The sequence below is a fragment of the Lutra lutra genome, chromosome 10 (genome assembly GCF_902655055.1).
Source record: "Lutra lutra chromosome 10, mLutLut1.2, whole genome shotgun sequence".
In the NCBI taxonomy this organism is placed as follows: Eukaryota; Metazoa; Chordata; class Mammalia; order Carnivora; family Mustelidae; genus Lutra; species Lutra lutra.
In genome coordinates this window covers 72,395,071-72,412,243 of record NC_062287.1, presented here as the reverse complement: position 1 = coordinate 72,412,243, position 17,173 = coordinate 72,395,071, and the positions used below count along the sequence as shown (strand labels likewise).

The 17,173-nt window shown below is 57.2% G+C and overlaps 1 protein-coding gene across 1 annotated transcript in view; it reads right to left on the bottom strand.

Moving 5' to 3' along the window:
• Positions 1-13,943, bottom strand: part of KCNC1 (potassium voltage-gated channel subfamily C member 1) — a 44,385-nt gene extending 30,442 nt beyond the window's left edge. Inside the window, exon 1 of the mRNA XM_047693270.1 lies at positions 12,230-13,943. Within this exon, the coding sequence (XP_047549226.1) occupies positions 12,230-12,799 (570 nt within the window). The 5' untranslated portion in view covers positions 12,800-13,943. The remainder of the gene's footprint in view (positions 1-12,229) is intronic.
• Between the last annotated feature and the right edge of the window lie 3,230 nt (positions 13,944-17,173).

The window sequence follows — 17,173 nt, the reverse complement described above, 5'->3', positions numbered from 1 at the left end:
CAAGAGCCCCCTCCCTGAGGCCCAGCTTCCTAGACATGAGGACTGTGCAGCCCCTGAGGCCATGGGAGGGAAGGAAAGGAAAGGGAAGAGGACAACAGTGGAGACATAAACACCACCAAGCACCCGGCTAGCACACCCAGAGAGCCCATGGGGCAAGACCCTGCTGCCAAGAGCACAGTGGGGCTGTGGGGAGCTCTGCTCTTCTCTTTCTTTCTTTCTTTATTTATTTATTTATTTATTTATTTGACAGAGAGAGATCACAAGCAGGCAGAGAGGCAGGCAGAGAGGAGGAAGCAGGCTCCCCGCTGAGCAGAGAGCCCGACGCGGGGCTCGATCCCAGGACCCCGAGATCATGACCTGAGCCGAAAGCAGCGGCTCAACCCACTGAGCCACCCAGGCGCCCCTGCTCTTCTCTTTCTGACCTCCCACAGTCTCTCAGCTCTCTGAGCCCGGCCCTGGATACTGGCCTCTCGCGGGGTCTTCACCCCTAGGCGCATGGGTCCGCTCAGGACTTCTGCATGTCTCACGACCCCTGTTCCCCAGATGTCACATGTCTCCCTCCCTCACTGCTTTCAAGTCTTTGCTGAAACATCACCTGCTCAGGGAGGCGTTTCTTGCCACACTGGTTAAAATCCTCCCCACCCCCCCAGCACTTCCTGGCCCTACCCTCTGTGACGTAGCTCCACAGCACTCCCCACCATCCAACACACTTTATATTCATGTGTCCATTTATTTCTTTTTATTCTCCCCACGCTAGAATGTAAGCTTCTTGAGGGCAGGGATTTCTGACCATTTTGTTCTTTGCTCTATTGTTAGCTTCTAGAAGAGTGCCTACCTCCTAGTCAGGAGGCGCTCAACAATTACGTTGACTGAATGAAGGAACAAATGAATGCCAACAGCAGCCTCTGTCAGGAATTACAGAGAGCACCCTTAGTGTAGAGTAGGGGTGTAGGGCAAGAAGGCCCATCCTGCACTGTGGATGGAGAAGGAAAGAGGTAAGGCGGGGGCACACCATGGGCAGGGGGCCAGGGGCTTGTGGGCAGGCCCGGAGCCAGAGTGAAGCAGGAGCAGGGCTGCCAGACTAGGTCTGGGGAAGGTCTGGACCTGGCCAGGGGTGAAGGGGCATCCAAGGCCGTGCCCAGGCTTGAGAAAGCTTCCTTTGGCGGCTGTGGCCCAGGCCAAAGCTACATCTAAGCCTGGGCCCAGTGAAGCTCCGAGGTCCCCTGAGCTCAGCTGTCTGGGGCTGCCCCAGCTAATATTAGCTCATCTCCACCCAGCCTGGCGTCAGCCTGGCGGGGCAGGCCAGCCCGAGAGGGCACCGGCCCCTGGTACCCACAGGAGCCCTGGGCCCAGAAGCATCTAGGGTCTGCCTGGCCCTTGCAGCCAGTGCTCACCGTGCATCACCTGTAAAGTTAGGCATGTTGAGGCCCGAAGCTGGGATACCTGGTCCCCTGCCCGTCAGCCCCCTCCACACTGGTGGTCCTGTCAGCATCTCAGGTGCCTGTGCTTGGCTCCCCACCACAGATGTCAATGCCCCGCCCCACTCCACGGCACAACTTCCGTCTTCCATCTCCCTCATCGCCCACTACACTGGGACAAGGAGGCAGAGCAGGGACCAGTGGCCCACACTAACCAGCGGGGGCAATGAGGATCAGAGGGGCCATGGTCTGTCCGTGACGCCCAGCAGCTTTGTGGCAGAAAGCAAGACAGAATGCAGGCCCTGCCAAGATGACACCCCTGAAATCTGGTCCCTGGGAGACAGACTCTGGAAGCGGGAGCCCCCCAGGGCCAAGGTAGGTGAGGTGACCCCTAGAGAGTTATTTGAAAGGGGAGTCAGTTTCCGAAAGAAGGAAGCCAACAGAGAACAGCTGACGGTCTGGGTCTTCTAGAGCCAAGTGCCGGCGAAAAGACAATAATGGAACCTACGATAATTAAGAACTTATTATGTTTCGGGTTCTGGGCTAAGTGCTTAACACATTCAGGCCTCTCCCCTTCCCTATGAGTCAGGCGCTATTAATATCCCTCTAGAGGTACAGACAGGTTAGGGAACTTGTCCAAGGTCACACAGCTGGGAATTGCTGGGGTCAGGACATGAATGCAGGCCTCCTGGCTCCAGAGGACACGCTCTTAGAAGAGACTGGGCTCCAGGTCACACTGTCAAGTGGGGCCTCGAGGCCCATCCACTTTCAGCGGAACATGTGACTGGGACTCCTAGCCGGGGACCTTGGGACAAAAAGCATCCTTAGGATTTCAAGGGGAAGAGTTTGTGTTGACAGCCAGTAACTCATAGAAGGAAGGGGGTGACAGAAGGGACAGGGAACAGAAGGAGGTGGATGGGGAGGAAGATGGGGAGGGACAGCAGAAGAGCCTGGCTGGCCTCCAGGAGGAGTCACAAGAGAAGTGACACTTGGGCATTTGGTCAGACCACCTGGGCCTGGAAACACTGTCCCTGCAACATGTGTGTCCTTGTGTGAGAGCTCGTGAGTCCTGGTTGGGGAAACTAGTTCCTTAGCCTCTGAGCTCCGGTTGTAGGGGGCGGGCCAGCGGCTTACTGGGCTGAGGCGGAGTGAAAAAAGAGTTTGCTGAGGTGAAGGGGGAGGGATGGGAAAAGCCTCATGTGGCCCTGGGTGGTGACAGTGGCAGGTGGGACCTGTCCTGGCTGCTGCTTGCCTCCCCCCACCCCCGACCCTGACCAGGACACTCCGTGGCCCCAGCACTGCCTTAGTCTCTGTCTCTCCGTCACTGCTCTAGGCTCGGGGATGGAGGCACTGTGTCCCCAGGTGAGGCAAGGAAGAAGCGGGTCAGCTGGGAACAGATTCCAGGGTGTGGTGTCTGACCTAGGTCTTGAACTCTGGTCTCCTTATCCATCCTCTCAATAAATATTTATTTGACACCCACTACATGCCAGGTCCTGTTCTAGGTTCTTCTAGTGAAAGAAACAGATGGCAAATGAGGTAAATAAGTAAAATACAGCTAGATGGTGTTAACGCAAAGGAGGAAACAGGAGAGCATGGAACGGCAGGAGGTTGAGCTGAGCTGATGACATCCGAGTCCAGACCTGAAGCAGGTGCGGGAGTGAGGGGGAGGGGGATGCTCCGGGTGGAGGGAACAGCAAGAGTAAGGGTCCTGAGGCAGAGGCACAAACACTATATTGGTGGAGAACCACGGAGGCCAGAATGAGAAGTGGGAGAGAGGCAGGAGAGCAGAAGGGAGATGGTAGGGGCCAGGAGCTCATGTGGAGCCCCCGAATCCTCAGGAGGACTTGGGCTCCTCCCTGAGTGAGACCGGAAGCTGGGGTTAGCAGAGCACAGAGGTGGCTTGGTCTGACTAGCATTTTACCCAGGATGGCCCTGACTGCATGTGGAGAAGGAGCCGGAGGGGGGACAATTCCCAGTAATCCAGGGTAGAGAAGAGGGTGGCTTCAACTAGGGACCTAGTGGTGGAGGTGATGTGACACAGTTGGGTTCTGGGATGCTTTCAACATGGAGGCAACAGGATTTGCTGATGCATGAGAGAAAGGAAGGACTCAAGGATGGTGCCAAGGGCTTTGGTCTGAGAAGTTACTGGCCTGGGCCTCATCCCCAGGCCCGTCACCCTGGTGCCAACTTCTTGGGCACAAGGAAAGATCAGAATCACCCCCCTTGAAGCTCTGCCACCCTGCACACACCCATTCAGGCTTCTCGGTGTCCTGATACTTCCTCTCAACTGGGAATGGCTGCCCACCTCAGCACTTCTCAGAACTGAGGGTGTGTATGATTCATCTGGGGATCTTGTTAACATGAAGGTCCTGACTCTGGAGGTCTCCAGTAGGGCCTGGAACTCTTCATTTCTACCCTGTGCCCAGGTGACATCGGTGCTGTTGGTCAGAGGACCACACCAACTGTCAAGAGCCCCTATGTCCCCAGCCCCCAGTGCAGAGTCTCCCTGACCGGGAGTGGAGCCAGCATCCTGAGCATCCCGGCCCCCAGATCCAGGAATCATTCTAGAGGGACAGAGCCCAGGAGCCTGACCTTTTGGAAGCAGCCTGGGTCATGTGAGAGTCGATCACAGGTGGGAATGCCCCCACAAGCACCCCTACAGCCCCCAGAGCAACCTGCCGAGCGCCTTGCCCAGGGCCAGCCCCACCCGGCATAGAGGGAGCTCACTGCCCCACAGCGCCCCCTGCCCCATCAAAGCTAGCTGCCCTGCCTGGCCAAGCCCCTGCAGGCGGCCACAGCATTTCCTCTCTGAATGCACCTCTCTGCAGCTCCCACAGGGCACACGGCCAAGGGAACGGCCTGCAGAAGAGGGCAAACAGGTGCCACCTGCTGGGCCTGAGCAAAGCACATGCTGAGGAGATGGGACCCACAAGTTTATGCCCGGGGGTGCCTGGGAGAGCCAGGGATGGGTCACAGCAGTCACAGTGGCAAGCCCAGGCAGGGCGTGATTCCTGTGCCTTGAAGGAATGAATGAGAGCAGGTGGAGAGAGCCTGAATGAATGTAGGAGGAAAGGAGGAAGCTCTTCAAAGCCCTTCCCTGGGACTCCTCCCTGCTCGGTGTCAGGGCCCTTGGCAGGAGAGCTCATATGTGTCCTAGAGAGGGGCAGGGCTGAAGATGTGGATGGACACATAGGGAAGGACTAACTTGGCACCCACAGCGTCTCCGGAAAGCTGAAGCCCAGAATTCTTAGGCTCCTGGAATGTCAGAACTGGGGAGGGACTTGTTCATTTGGAATGACCTTTGTACTTGATAGAGGCCCACCCTGCAGCCTGAGGGGGTGCTGGGATTGGCCTAGGGGAGCCTGGCTTGGTTTAATGGCTCAGCTACAGACCTTGCTCTGGCTTAGTTGCCTGATGCCCACAGCAGGGCAACTGTCTGTGGCCTCATCTCTCCATGCACCTGGACCAGTCCTTGATCCCGAGGGCCCGCCTGGCCCAGCCACAGGCCTCCAGAAGTGCCCCCACTGTCCTCCAGCTCAAATTGTGCAAGCCTGGCTACTCCATGCCCAACCCTCGCTCCACAGAGTGGTCAGCTAGGGCAGGAGCAGCCAGGGTAAGCATTAGGGGCCTTGTGGAATAGGTTGTCACATTCAGCAAATCTAGAAGAGACACTGAGGAAGGGAAAGAAGTACGCAAAAACCCTGAGGTTGGAATGAGGGCTGGAGATGAGGAAGCCTGGAGGAGGCTGGCAGAAGGGAGCAGCTCATGTCCGGTTCCAGCACAGAAGGCCTTGAATGCCACACTAAGGGGGGCCAGCATTACCCCTGGCTTCCCCCAAGTATCTACCACCTTGTGCACGACAGCTTTGAACCTTCCTGAGCCCTCTGCCATTCCCCTGTAGGCATATGGAGCCCCAGGGCCTGCACAGCTAGTGGGGGGCAATGCGGCACCTTCAGAAGACCCTCTCCCTGGGGACTGCCAGAGCACGTCTTAGCCCATGAGGCTGGACCCTTACCTACCCAAGTGCAGGGCCCACAACTTGATGAGCAGGAATCCCAGACAGGTTGTGAAGAACAAGTGTTTGCTGGGGGAGGAGGGGGAGGAGACAGAAACCCTAGCCTGGGCCAGAGACCCCACTATCCTGGAAAGGCAGTGGGAGGCAGTCCTGAGCAGTGGTTCTGGACAGAGTTCCAGTGCTGGCAGCCCAGGTCCGAGGGCTGGCTCTCCCGCTCGGGAGCTGAGTGACCTTGGGTAGGTTACTCACCTCTTTGAGCCTCAGCAGCCTTATCTGTGACATCGGCGTGATGATAACGATACAGTTCCATGGCAGTTTTGTGAGAATTAAATGAGAATATGGAAATGAAGCCCTTATGAAGGATACATAGTAAACGCTTTTGTAAATAGCAGCCGTTAGTATTATGATTCAAGAAAGGAAAGGGGTTCTAGAAAAATCCTGCTAGGAGGATGGTAAGAACAGAATTTGGGCCAACTCAGATGTTTGCAGATGACCTGCAAACATCTGAACCAGCTGTGTTGAGTCCTGGGTGGGGGGCACGGAGGGCCTGGAGAAGAGGGCTGGGAGGGCCATTGAAGGCTTCATCCCCCTCCCTCAGGGGAGGAAATAATGGGGGTAAGTAAGAGAACAGCATGTGCAGGTAGTACCTGGTGCTCTGTTAAAACTGAGAGCCAAAAAAGATGCAAATGGCCAGGCCCTGGGCCGAGAGGATGAGAGTTTGAGTTTCACTAATTCCCTGTGTGGTTTTGGGCAAGTGTCTTCCCCTCTCTGAGTCTGCTTCTCCTCCACCAGATGAGGGTAGTGGCTAGAGGTGGCCCAGGAGCACCCATCTTCTCCAACAGCCCTCATGCATGTGGAAGGTGGTCCCTCCCACCCAAGGGGTCTCCATGAATCAGGCCTGGGCAGCCAATAGTCCCCCTTTTCTCGGACCCTGTCTCTAAGGAAGGGAAGCTCAGGCTGTTGGCTAGCCTAGGGGCTGATGGGAGGGAGCGGCTCAAGGCCCTGACCTTTTGGTCCAGAGTGAGCACACTGGTCATGTGACCGCTCAGAATAGCCATAGCACTATATTCAGCTGTCTTGGAGGCCCCAAGATCCCTGGCCTAGGCAGCGGGCCCTGAAATGAGTCCCCTCCAGACTCCCCGCCCCCCCAACCTCTAAGACAACTGCCTGCCAGTCTTCCCAAAGCTTTTGGCAGATAGCAGGCCTCCTGCCCACAGTCAAGTAGTACAGACACCTGCCTCCAGGGCACAGGACTCTAGACACTCCCTGAGGCATGGCGGAGGTGCCTGAGGGCTCTCAGGCCACAGAGTTGGGAGTTAGAGATCTGGCTTTCTGAACCAGCCCCTCATCTGCTCACATATGGCCCCTCTCGGGCCACAACTTCCTCATGTTGTCATAACAGTAGCTCCTATTATACTGAGTTTGTAGGAAGCTTAGAGTCTGGAGCAAGACACAAACTTGAATCAAGCAAAGCTGCTAATGAACATTTTATCACATACCAGATAGCTTCTCTGAAGGAAAGGAAGGACTCTCAACCCTGACCCAGGGTGTGGGGTCTGGGAAGGCATCACCAAGGAACAATGTTTCAAACAGGGTGTGAAGGATGAAGAAGTGCAGACCAGGAGGAAAGAATGCTCCCCAGGGAACAGCATGTGCAAAGGCCCTGAAGCAGGGATGCCTGGCCCAGGCAAGAAACTGAAATGAGGCCAGGATAGCTGCAGCTCAGTGAGCCACAGAGAGAGCCAGGCCAGAGGAGACTGAGGAGGCAGGCAGGACTGGAGAGCCCAAAGTATGGTCCAGGGAAGCACCAAAGGGTTTTAAACACACAAGGGAATAGACTGACTGATTCATGAGTTAAAGAGACCTCTCTCTGTGGTGGCCAAGTAGAGAATGAACTGGAGGGGCTGGGAGCTGAAGGCAGGAGAACAGCTAGGAGCCACCGGAGGGGTAGGTCTGAGGGGAACAATGGTGGCTTGCACCAGGATGGTAGACGTGGAGATGGAGGGCAAAGGATGGACTCTAGAGAGCCACGAAGGGGAAGGATAACATGGATAATCGGAGTGATGATAGCAACCAACATTTACTGAGCACTTACTGCACGTGAGGCCCTGTGACAGGGGGCTCTCCATACACCAACTCAGTGACTCTTTCATTAACTCAGTCATAGGGCCAATTTTAGAGGTGAAGGGGCTGAGAGACTGGGATGGGAGACAATGGTTTGTGATTTTTCTCTACTGACAAGGGAGCTAGGGCAGGGGGTGGTACCACCCAGAGTCACAAGGACACCTATAAAAGCATCATAGGAAGGAGAAAAACAGCAAGTGGGGGACAGACACACTGTGGTGGGGGACACACGGGATGGCAGCAGGGAGGGTAACACAGCAGCCCCTTCTCTACCACTCATGGTCTCCTTCACATGTTACCATGACTAGAAGTGGGCCCTTGGCAGACTCTGAGGTGGGGGGCTCTCTCAGAAGTCCCTCATAACAGCTCTCTCTCTGCCTCTCACCAAGACTCCAAGAGCCCTGTGTCAGCTAAGACCCAAGGGAGGAACAGAAGTCTCTTGCTGGGCTCTTCACTCCAGCCACCAAGTGCATTTCCTTCCCAGGGAGCTGAGGAGAAGTTAGGGCTGCCTTGGGTCCCAAAGAACAGGGGACAAGGCAGAGAGACAGACAGCCAGCATCAGAGGGGAGGTGGGCAGTGGGCTGGTGGGGCTTCCCCAGCTTGGGAACCACTGGCACTTCCTTGTCATTTGGAAGGTCAAATGACTGTCACTTGAAGGGGGGACAGATCTCATGACACACACATACATGTACACACCCCATATTAAGGATACTCACTGGCCTACGGAACAAGGACCACCATTAGCCCTGACCTGACACAGAACAATGTTCCTGATGAAAACGTGCAAATCTCAGATAAAAGCCAAGACAGAGAGAAGAACAGGTTTGAAGGCAGGGCTGCCCCAGGCTTTGCCAACAGCCCTGCCTGCTCCCACACCCTCATGGCTTTGCGTGCCAGGACTGCCATCCCCTGCCATCTGCCTGGCTAATTCCAACCTGCCCCCTAAAGCTTACCCTAGCATTGCCTCCTCTGGGACTGTGCGTCCTCTCAGAGCCCCGGGAAGCCCCCTCACAGTCCTTACCACAGAGAGTCACCATCATCCTTTGCTTGTGTGTGTCCACCCTTCACCCCGTCCTGTGCCAGCTCACCTCCCCACCCCTCACCCCCTCAGCCTCGGTGCCCAGTAAAGTATAGGAGAGGGGACCCAGGGAACCGGCTGCTCTAGCTCGCACTGTCACCCCTCAAGGGGTCAGATGGGACCTCCCGCTCCAGCCAAACAGCCCTTACCTTCCAGGGCCAGCAAAAAGGCCTGGGGCAGGGTGGCCTCACTATCTGTCTGATCCATGCGCCCACCACTGGCCTGGGCTAGAGCAGTATTTCAACTGAGGACAGGCATGAGGAACAAAATCGCTCACTAAGGCAGCACGGGAGGACCAGGAGATCAAGGGAGCAAGCAGGAAGCTGGTGTGGAGTTTCATCCTCCTCAAGACACACCCACACAGAGACAGGGTCTCTGTCACAAACAAGCACCTACAGCACACTGACACCCAGAGCCTCAAACACACAGTCCGAGCCACACGCAGGGTCCCCCACACCATGTATGGCCTCATGCACAGATGTTCTCATGCACACAGCCTTACACACACACACGCGCACACACATACACACACACATACGGCCTCACAGGCAGAGCTTCACGTGTGCGATGTCACACTCGCCACAACAGCCATACGCTCACACAGGGACACACTCACCTCAAGTTTCTCACACACACCCAGCATTTCTTTTACACATACAGTCTCCCTCTCTTTCTTATGTACGCGCTGTCTCCCACGCTGTCTCGTTCTCACACACAAAGTCCATCTCCAAACACACGGAATCTGTCTCTCTCACATTCACACAGGATTTGTGATACAGAGACTCACAGAATCTCTCTCACAGAGTCTCACCACAAACACACACATACCACACACACGTGCACAGGGGCACACGCACGCACACCCTACTCCCACAGTCTCTCTCACACGTTTTTATTCTTATCCAGCCTTTCTCACACGTATGAAGCGTCTCTCACACCCACAGAAAATCCCTCTTACATAGAGTCTCTCTCACACACGTACAGCTTTTCTTCCACATGTACATGCAATGTCACATGCATCCAGGATTCTGGTCTAGCATCTAGAATACAAATTTAAATCCTGACCCACCCGTGTGAGGAGGGGGAAGGGTAAACAAAGTGACAGCAGCGGCAGAGCAGAGACAAGGGGGAGGAAGGGCAGGCAGCCGGCTGCTCCCTGCGCAGATGAGCCGCAGAGAGGCAGCGCAATGCAGCTAGGCCAGCCCGGTGTGCAGCAGGAAGCCTGGGTTCTAATCCAGGCTCTGCCCTCAGTTTCCATGGGTGCCCTTGGACAGGTCCCTCCTCTGTGGGCCTCAGTGTCCTCAGATGTCACTCAAAGGAGTTAGAATGACTCTATGAGTCTCCTGGGGAGAGAAGGTAGTGGCACAGATGGTGGGGGGCTTCTAACCCACCTCCACCTCCCCAAGACACCCCAGCCCTTCGCTTAGAGTCTGCTCTTCAGTGAACACTTGAGACAATCAGGACATTTCTGTAAGGTTTCAAACACCAACAAGACCACAAACCACACTAACCAGCCCATTTATCTGCATTGGGTGAAGGCCACCCCGTGGCCTAAGAACGTCAAGTGGAAGAGGATGGACGGTCATGGGATGGAAGAGGCCCCATATGTCCCCTGCCTATCCTGAAAGTCAGGAGCACAGCCCAGAACCTGAAAGCTGAGTCCAACATTGGGGTGGGGGTATCCAGACTCTTACTAGGGATCCAGGTGGGCGAAAGGACAATGAGGAAGTTGGGCCTTCTCCTTCCTTCCTGGGCTGAGGAGGGTGGTGGTGCTGGTGAGATGCTGTCCAAGGTCAAATGCAGGCTGAATGGGTGGCTGTAACCCAGGCCTTTGCCAGCATGCCCCCAGCCCAGCACGTACTGGTTCAACCTCCCAGTCCCCCTCTCCTGCCCCTCCCCACAGCTCAGCCACAGCCTCCAGTTACATAATCCCCTGGCTGTGGTGGCCTCTATCAGGAGGAGAGGGGAGGGTAGACCTCTGAGGGTCCAGTCCATTCTGGGAATGGCAGGGAGCTGGCAGCCAGCTCAGGGGAGGATGGGGTCCCAGGAGACCTGGGTTCTAGTCCTGCTTCGCTTCTAGCTCCCTGAGTGACCTTGTGTATAGGGTCTTCAGTGGCAAAATGAGGGGCTTGGTCCTCTCCCCAACCACCCCCCAACACACACATCTGTTCTAGGATTTAATGTATAAGAATCTGTCCTGCTCTCCCTCCTTCACACGCTAAAACATCACAGATCTACCAGGCCTGTGCCTAAACACAGCCCTTTTCTCCCTGTGGACACATCAGTGCCCCCCAAGTCCCCTTCCCCCACTGGCCCTCAGCACTGATCCTGCCCCCTCCCCTGCCTCATCCTCCCCACCTTGGCTCCTGGGGGCAGGAGGGAAGGGATGTGGAGCAGTAAAAAATAGCAGTGATTTGCCTGGTAGGGGGTGGGGGGTGGGGAGCTTTGCTTTAAGTTCCCAACTCAGACCTTATGCTTTAGGTTCCATTCAGACCTCACAGAGCCCAGGGAATGCAAGGGACATCTCCTCCAGGGTGGGTGGCTACTACCAGTGTTTCCCTTTTCGGCTCAGTGAAGCAAATAAAGACCCGTAGATTTCACCAGACCCCCTTTCCCATTTTACAAAGGAAGAAACTAATCCATAGAAGCCTCTGAGAGGCCAAGGTCAGCAGCAGGGTGCCCTTGCTCTCCAGCAACCCGCTGCTATCCAGAAAGGGGAGTGGCCGATGAAGACACGCCCACCTCTCACACACCTTCCTGCAGGTTCCCTTTTAGAAGCCCCCACTCTGCTCCTGACAGGTCCCAGAGGCAGCACAGGCATAAGCCTAGTGGCCCCCTCCACACCGTCCCCCCTTTTGATGAAGAAGGACAGGCGGTGTTCCCAGAAGAAGGTCTGAGGGGCCACGTCACCCTCTCCACAGCCCAGGCCCATCCATACCCACTACCAAGCTATTAATTAGCCATAAGATCCCCCCTTGACCATCTCTTCACAACAGCCCTAGGTTGTTCCCTGGGGAGGGATGGTCTGCCTCAAGCAGTGGACCAGGCCAGGCCCTCCTCTATAGGCCCTGACGGGCTCCAGATGCCTTTCCCTCGGAGAGAGGAAGGGCTCCCAGCTCCTCTCCCCATAACAAAATCTAAAGGCAGCTCACATCTTCCCAGTGTACATCTGCAAAGACACAAACATGCATGCACAGGCACTCCTGCACACTCAAACATACACACATGTTCTCTCCTTCCCACTAATATCTGACCCACCCAAATAGACACCACCATACTTATATAAATATGCACACACAATCTACTCATACACTCAAACACCCATTTGTACTCACTCAGACGTATTAAATTTGGAAATACAGACGCAGACCTTCCGTACCTACAAAACTAGCCACCCTTGAAGAGCACCCTCTTTTTTATCCTCCCTCTTATACACGGTTTCCTATGTACACACACACACACACACACACACACACTCCTTTCAGTTCTGACTCTCTAAGCGCCAGTTCTGGAATCCACCCCCGCCCCAGGGAGACAGAAGACCCTGCCTTCCCCACCAGGCTCCGCTCTTTTGATGGAGAGATTGTCACTTACCCGCGCGTAGCGGGAGGAGTAGGGGTCCTCGAAGAGCGCCCAGATGCGCGGCTGCCAGCGGCGCCAGAAGCCGCCCGACCGTCCGTCCGGGGAGTCGCTAAGCGCCAGGCGCTTGGTCATCTCCAGCTCGTCCTCACCGTCGCCTGAGTCGCCGGGGCCGTCGGCGTCCGCGTCGTCGGCGCTGTTGTCAAGGGGTGCGCCGCCAAAGCTATCGAGCGCCTCCTCTGCGTCGCGATGCTGGCGGTAAGTCATCCAGCAACAGGGCTCCACGTCGGTCTCGTCGATGCCCCAGAAGGCCAGCTCCTCCTCATAGAGTGGCCCGCACACGTCGGCGGGGCAGTGCAACTTGCCAGTGCGGTAGTAGTTCAGGATGTGCGCGAAGACGCCTGGGTGGCGGTCGAAAAAGAACTCGTCGGCGCGCGGGTCATAGTCGAAATGGCTGTGGGCGTCGGGCTCCGCCAGCCAGGCGAGCCGCGTGCCGGGCAGCGTGCGCAGCGTCGAGCGGTACGTCTGGTGGCGCGTGCCGCCCACGTTGATCACGATGCGCTCGCTTTCGTCCCCTTGGCCCATCGCGGCGCCCCCTTAGGCATGGCGCGGCCCAGCGACACCCATGGAGCGGCCGCCAGGGGGAGTTGGCGCCGGGGAGGGGGGCGCGGGGGCTCCTCCCCCCTCCCCCCAGCCGTCGGGGGGTACAGAGGATGGTGGCTCTGGCCACCCCAAGAGCGACCCAAGCCCCTCGGGGCGCTTTCTGTCGGGTGCTGGTCCGAGGGAGTGTGCGCGGGATCCCAGGGGTCTCTAGGCGCCAGATGTGGGGAGGGAGCTGGTCCGGCTGCGGAGGAGGCAGAGGAGGAAAGAAGGGAGGAAGAAAGGGAGGGAGGAAGGGAGGAAGACGGACGGCGCTCAGCGGCGAGCCCCGGGAGGAGGGAAAAGAGGGTTGGGGGGCCGGGCTCCCGTCCCCATCTCAGCGGGAAAATGAAGAAATTGACACAAAGCTTTTTGGGGGGAAGGTCAGCTGCTCCAAAGCCCGGACAGATAGATCAGCCCCCGGAAGGGGGAGGGGAGGAGAGGGGGCCGGGAAATTCGCGCTCGGCTGTGCGGTGGTCGCCGCAGCGCGCTCTCGGCACTGGGGAGATGGATGACCGCTGCCTTCTTCCCTGCGTGGCCGGGCTGCAGCTCGGGGCGCAGGGCAGTCTCCGGCCCCCTCCCTCTCTCCTTGCCTGGCTGCCTGCTCCCCCCGGCGGCGGGCGCGCCTGCCTGCCCGCCCGCCCTCCTTGCTCCTTCTCCCCGCCTCTTGGAGGAGATGGCGGGCCCCCTGGGCAGGGGCACCCGGGGCGCTGCTCGGTGCGGCGACCGTGGAGCGCTGCGCTCGGTGCGCGCTCCGCCTCGAGCTGGGCTTCCGCGGGGCTACGCTCAGGCTCCGGCGGCGGTGCTGAAGGGACAGCTCCCGGGCTGTAGCGGAGCTGCGCGGGGCCGGACACGGGTTCTCCCGGCTGGGCTCGGTCTGCGAGGCCGGTGGGCACTGGCTCCGGTGCCTCTGAGCCCCGCGCTTCGCGCCCGGCTTCGGGAAGGCGGTTGAAGGTGCCGGTCAAGGCGAGGGGCTGCGGCGGTCGCGACCAGGAGGCGGGGGTGGCGGGTCCAGGCGCGGCGAGGCGAGGCCGGCTAAGCCGGCGAGGCCGGGGAGGCGAGGCGCGGAGCGGCCGCCGCCGCCGCGACGCTGCTGCCGCCCGGGCTGCTGCTAGGCTCGCTTGCTCGCTTGCTCGCTCGCGCGGTCCGCGTCCAGCCCGCCGCTCTCCGGACACAAGCACACGGCGCGCGCAGCCGCACTCGCCCCCGGAGGGAGGCGCCGCGCTGGGTCCTAAAAAGCCCCGATTCCGCGCCCCCCTCCCAGCCCGGCGCGGAGCCGGCCTCCCTCAACCCCGGCGCTGGGGGCGCCCGCCCCGCGTGGATCCTGCTCTCCTGGGGGACCCGCCGACGCTCCGCCCTGGGGAAACGCCACTCGATGGGCGGGGGCTCCGGGAGACGTCTAAGGTCTGCGCCCCCCGGGTCAGACTGAGGTTACAAGGGCGTCGGCACCCGTCCCTGTCCTTCCAAACAAGGGACTTTCCGATCCCAAGGTGAAATGTGACGACCCCGACCGCTATCAGAGACGCCTTGACCTGAACCAGTGTTGGCGGCTCCAAGCAACCTTTAATACCGACATTTTCTGCAGAACCTGGAGCCCCCGTGATCCTGTCAGAGGTTCCTCTTGAATGGACTCCAAAATAACATCCTTCAAACACACAACACACAACGAACGCTGTCCTCTAAGCCCTCCTAACAACCCAATAAGCCTGGAACCTTGTGATTGCCTCTCGACCCCTTATTCACCTTGGGCCCTTCACAACTCCAGGCTGACCCTAGTCTCCCATTGAGGGCCACAGGCTCTGCCATACTGATCCCAGCTCACTGATCCTCCCACACTAGCTCTGGATCTCTGGGTGGGGATCGCCTATGAAAGGGGTATTCAGCCTTTAGAGGTCAAAAGGAGCAACTGGTCCTGAACACTGACATCCCTCTCTCCCAACTGGGCTTCAGCCTCCCTGGGCTGTAAGCTGTTGTTGGGGCGGGGAGCTGGATGGGAGCAGCTCCTGCTATGATTCCCACAGCTTCACAGTTGATCTTGGGGATGGGGGTTACAGTGTGGGCCTCCAAGCCTTTCTGGCCCATGTTTGCTGCCAGTGCTTCAGTTTACTCAATCACTCTTGTACTCCTTTCTTGTTCCACACTCTGTCCCAGGCACACGGGTACAAGACACCTTGCCCTCCTGGGGCTCTCAGGCTTTTGGGGAAGAAGGCAGGTGGGCCTGAGCAGGGCTGGGGAGGTCAGGCCCAGGTCCAGGGTTGGCTGCACCAAGAAAGAAGCTTATTGATCCCAGCCCAGCCCAATCGAACACAGGGCTGCCTGGGCAAAGGGCGATTTAATTAAGAAGACAGGAGGCTCTTATTTACCTGTCGGCACTTGCTAACTGTGCAGACAGCTGTCCCTCTACACTGACCTACAGACACAGCTATGAGCCTGAGGACAAAGCTGTGCCTTAGACATCTCTCTCCTCACTTGGCCAGGGAAATCCCAGCCCAGGGAAATCTGTGTGTGGTAGGGAAAGGTTTGGAGGAGTGGAGAAGTTTGGAAAGGGTGAGGGGCAGAGCAGGACATGAGCGATGGGAGAAGGACAAGGGCAGAAAGAGAGAGAGGCAAAGTTAGGGCAGAGACAGGGGCAGAGATAGACATAAACAAGAGAGGGCCCTTATAACCAGGAGGAAGTCTGACCTGATGCAGCACGGTCTCGCCACATTCAGATTCGCCAGGACACAGGCTCTCAGAAAGCTCTGCCGCAATCCAAGGAGGTGACAAAACAGAGAAATGGGGACTCCCAGAAAGAAGAGAAAAAGATGGACACAGAGAGATGAACACACCCACACACACACACACACACACACACACACACACATTGCACACATTTGGCTAGGAGATACCACGACGGGGAGACACCAGAAAGAGACCTCTCCAAACCTTCTCTTCCTTCTAGCCAGACGTCTAACCCCTTCTTCTCTCTCAGAAAGCCTCAGTGTTTGCACTAGCCATAGAGGTCCAGGATTCACTCTCCTCCCTCTCCTGCAGGAAGAACCACATTGGATCAGAGTATCCCTCCCCAGCCTTCACTATAGCTCATCTCTTTCCCCGAAACGGACTTTCAGCTCCCCTGGGGCTGCTGCTCATTTGCTTTCCTCCACAGTGCCCAGAACACAGCAGTTCCTCACTCAGGGCTAGATAATTTGAGAAAGGCCAAGAGAGGGCCTGGGATCAGAGCATCCCAGTGTCAGAGGCCAGGAATGTCCAGAGCCCTGAACCAAGGCTGTGACAGGGTGGAAGGTCATACCCAGGATCTCTCAGGGAGTCAGTGCAGAGCCCACTGAGGCCACTACCCCCCATGGTGAACCACAATGGGAAGCTGAAGGGTGCTTCATGTAGTGGACAGGTGGAGAGGTGGAGAGGTAGAGGAAGGCTGCTTGTAGGAGCAAAGTTAGTGATTAGGAGCCCTAGTCAGTCCTGGCCCTGGAGGATGAACTAGAAAAAGAGAGGCAGATAAAAGTTGGAGTGAGGGGAAATGTAAAAGGGTATCCACTACACCCTAAAATCCCCTACATGGCAAGCAGAAAGGCTCAGAGAGAGGAGCTTCCCAGGGGACAGGGGAGCTGTCCCACTTTAGGGTTGTCACCTTGATCCTTGATGGCAACTCCCAGTCCAGGCCCCAAAGAATGTTCCCTGCACCCCACCCCACCCCCCGGCAAGCAAGGACATAAAAGTCCCTTCTCTCACTTCCTTTTCACACTGTAAAAGGCTGGCATTTGCAGAAAGCCCAGAAAAACTGGGAGGGCAACACAGAAAGAAAGAACCCCTCCCCCCGAGAAGTGGGGGTGGGAGGAGGAATTGCTGCCTGAGCCTTAGCTTCTCACCCACAACCACTAACCATAGGTCCTCAGCCCAGCCGAGACCCTCACCCCTTTCCACTTGAGCTACACCCTCTTTATTCATAGCCATCTGTCCCTTCTCTTGCAGAGGAAGCCTCATGGTCCTATGCCAGAGGGTCCTTGGAATCAGTGGCTGGTGAGAAGAGGGTGCAATGAACCACCAGTGCTCTGGTGGTCTTCAGTGGTCAAGAATATAGACTCTAGGGCCTGGCTGCCTGTATTCAAATCCCAGCTCCATCATTGACTTAGCTATGACCTTGGGCAAGTTCTTCAACTTCTCTAGGCCTCAGCTTCTTTATTGTTGGATATGAATAATAATAAGCCCTATATCCTTTAACACCTCAGCTCTGGGATTTCTCTTGTTCTGCCTGGAGGGGAGGGTGTGCGAGGTTCCATGAGCTCTGTGGTGAGAAAGGCTCCAGGAGGAGCTGGGGCT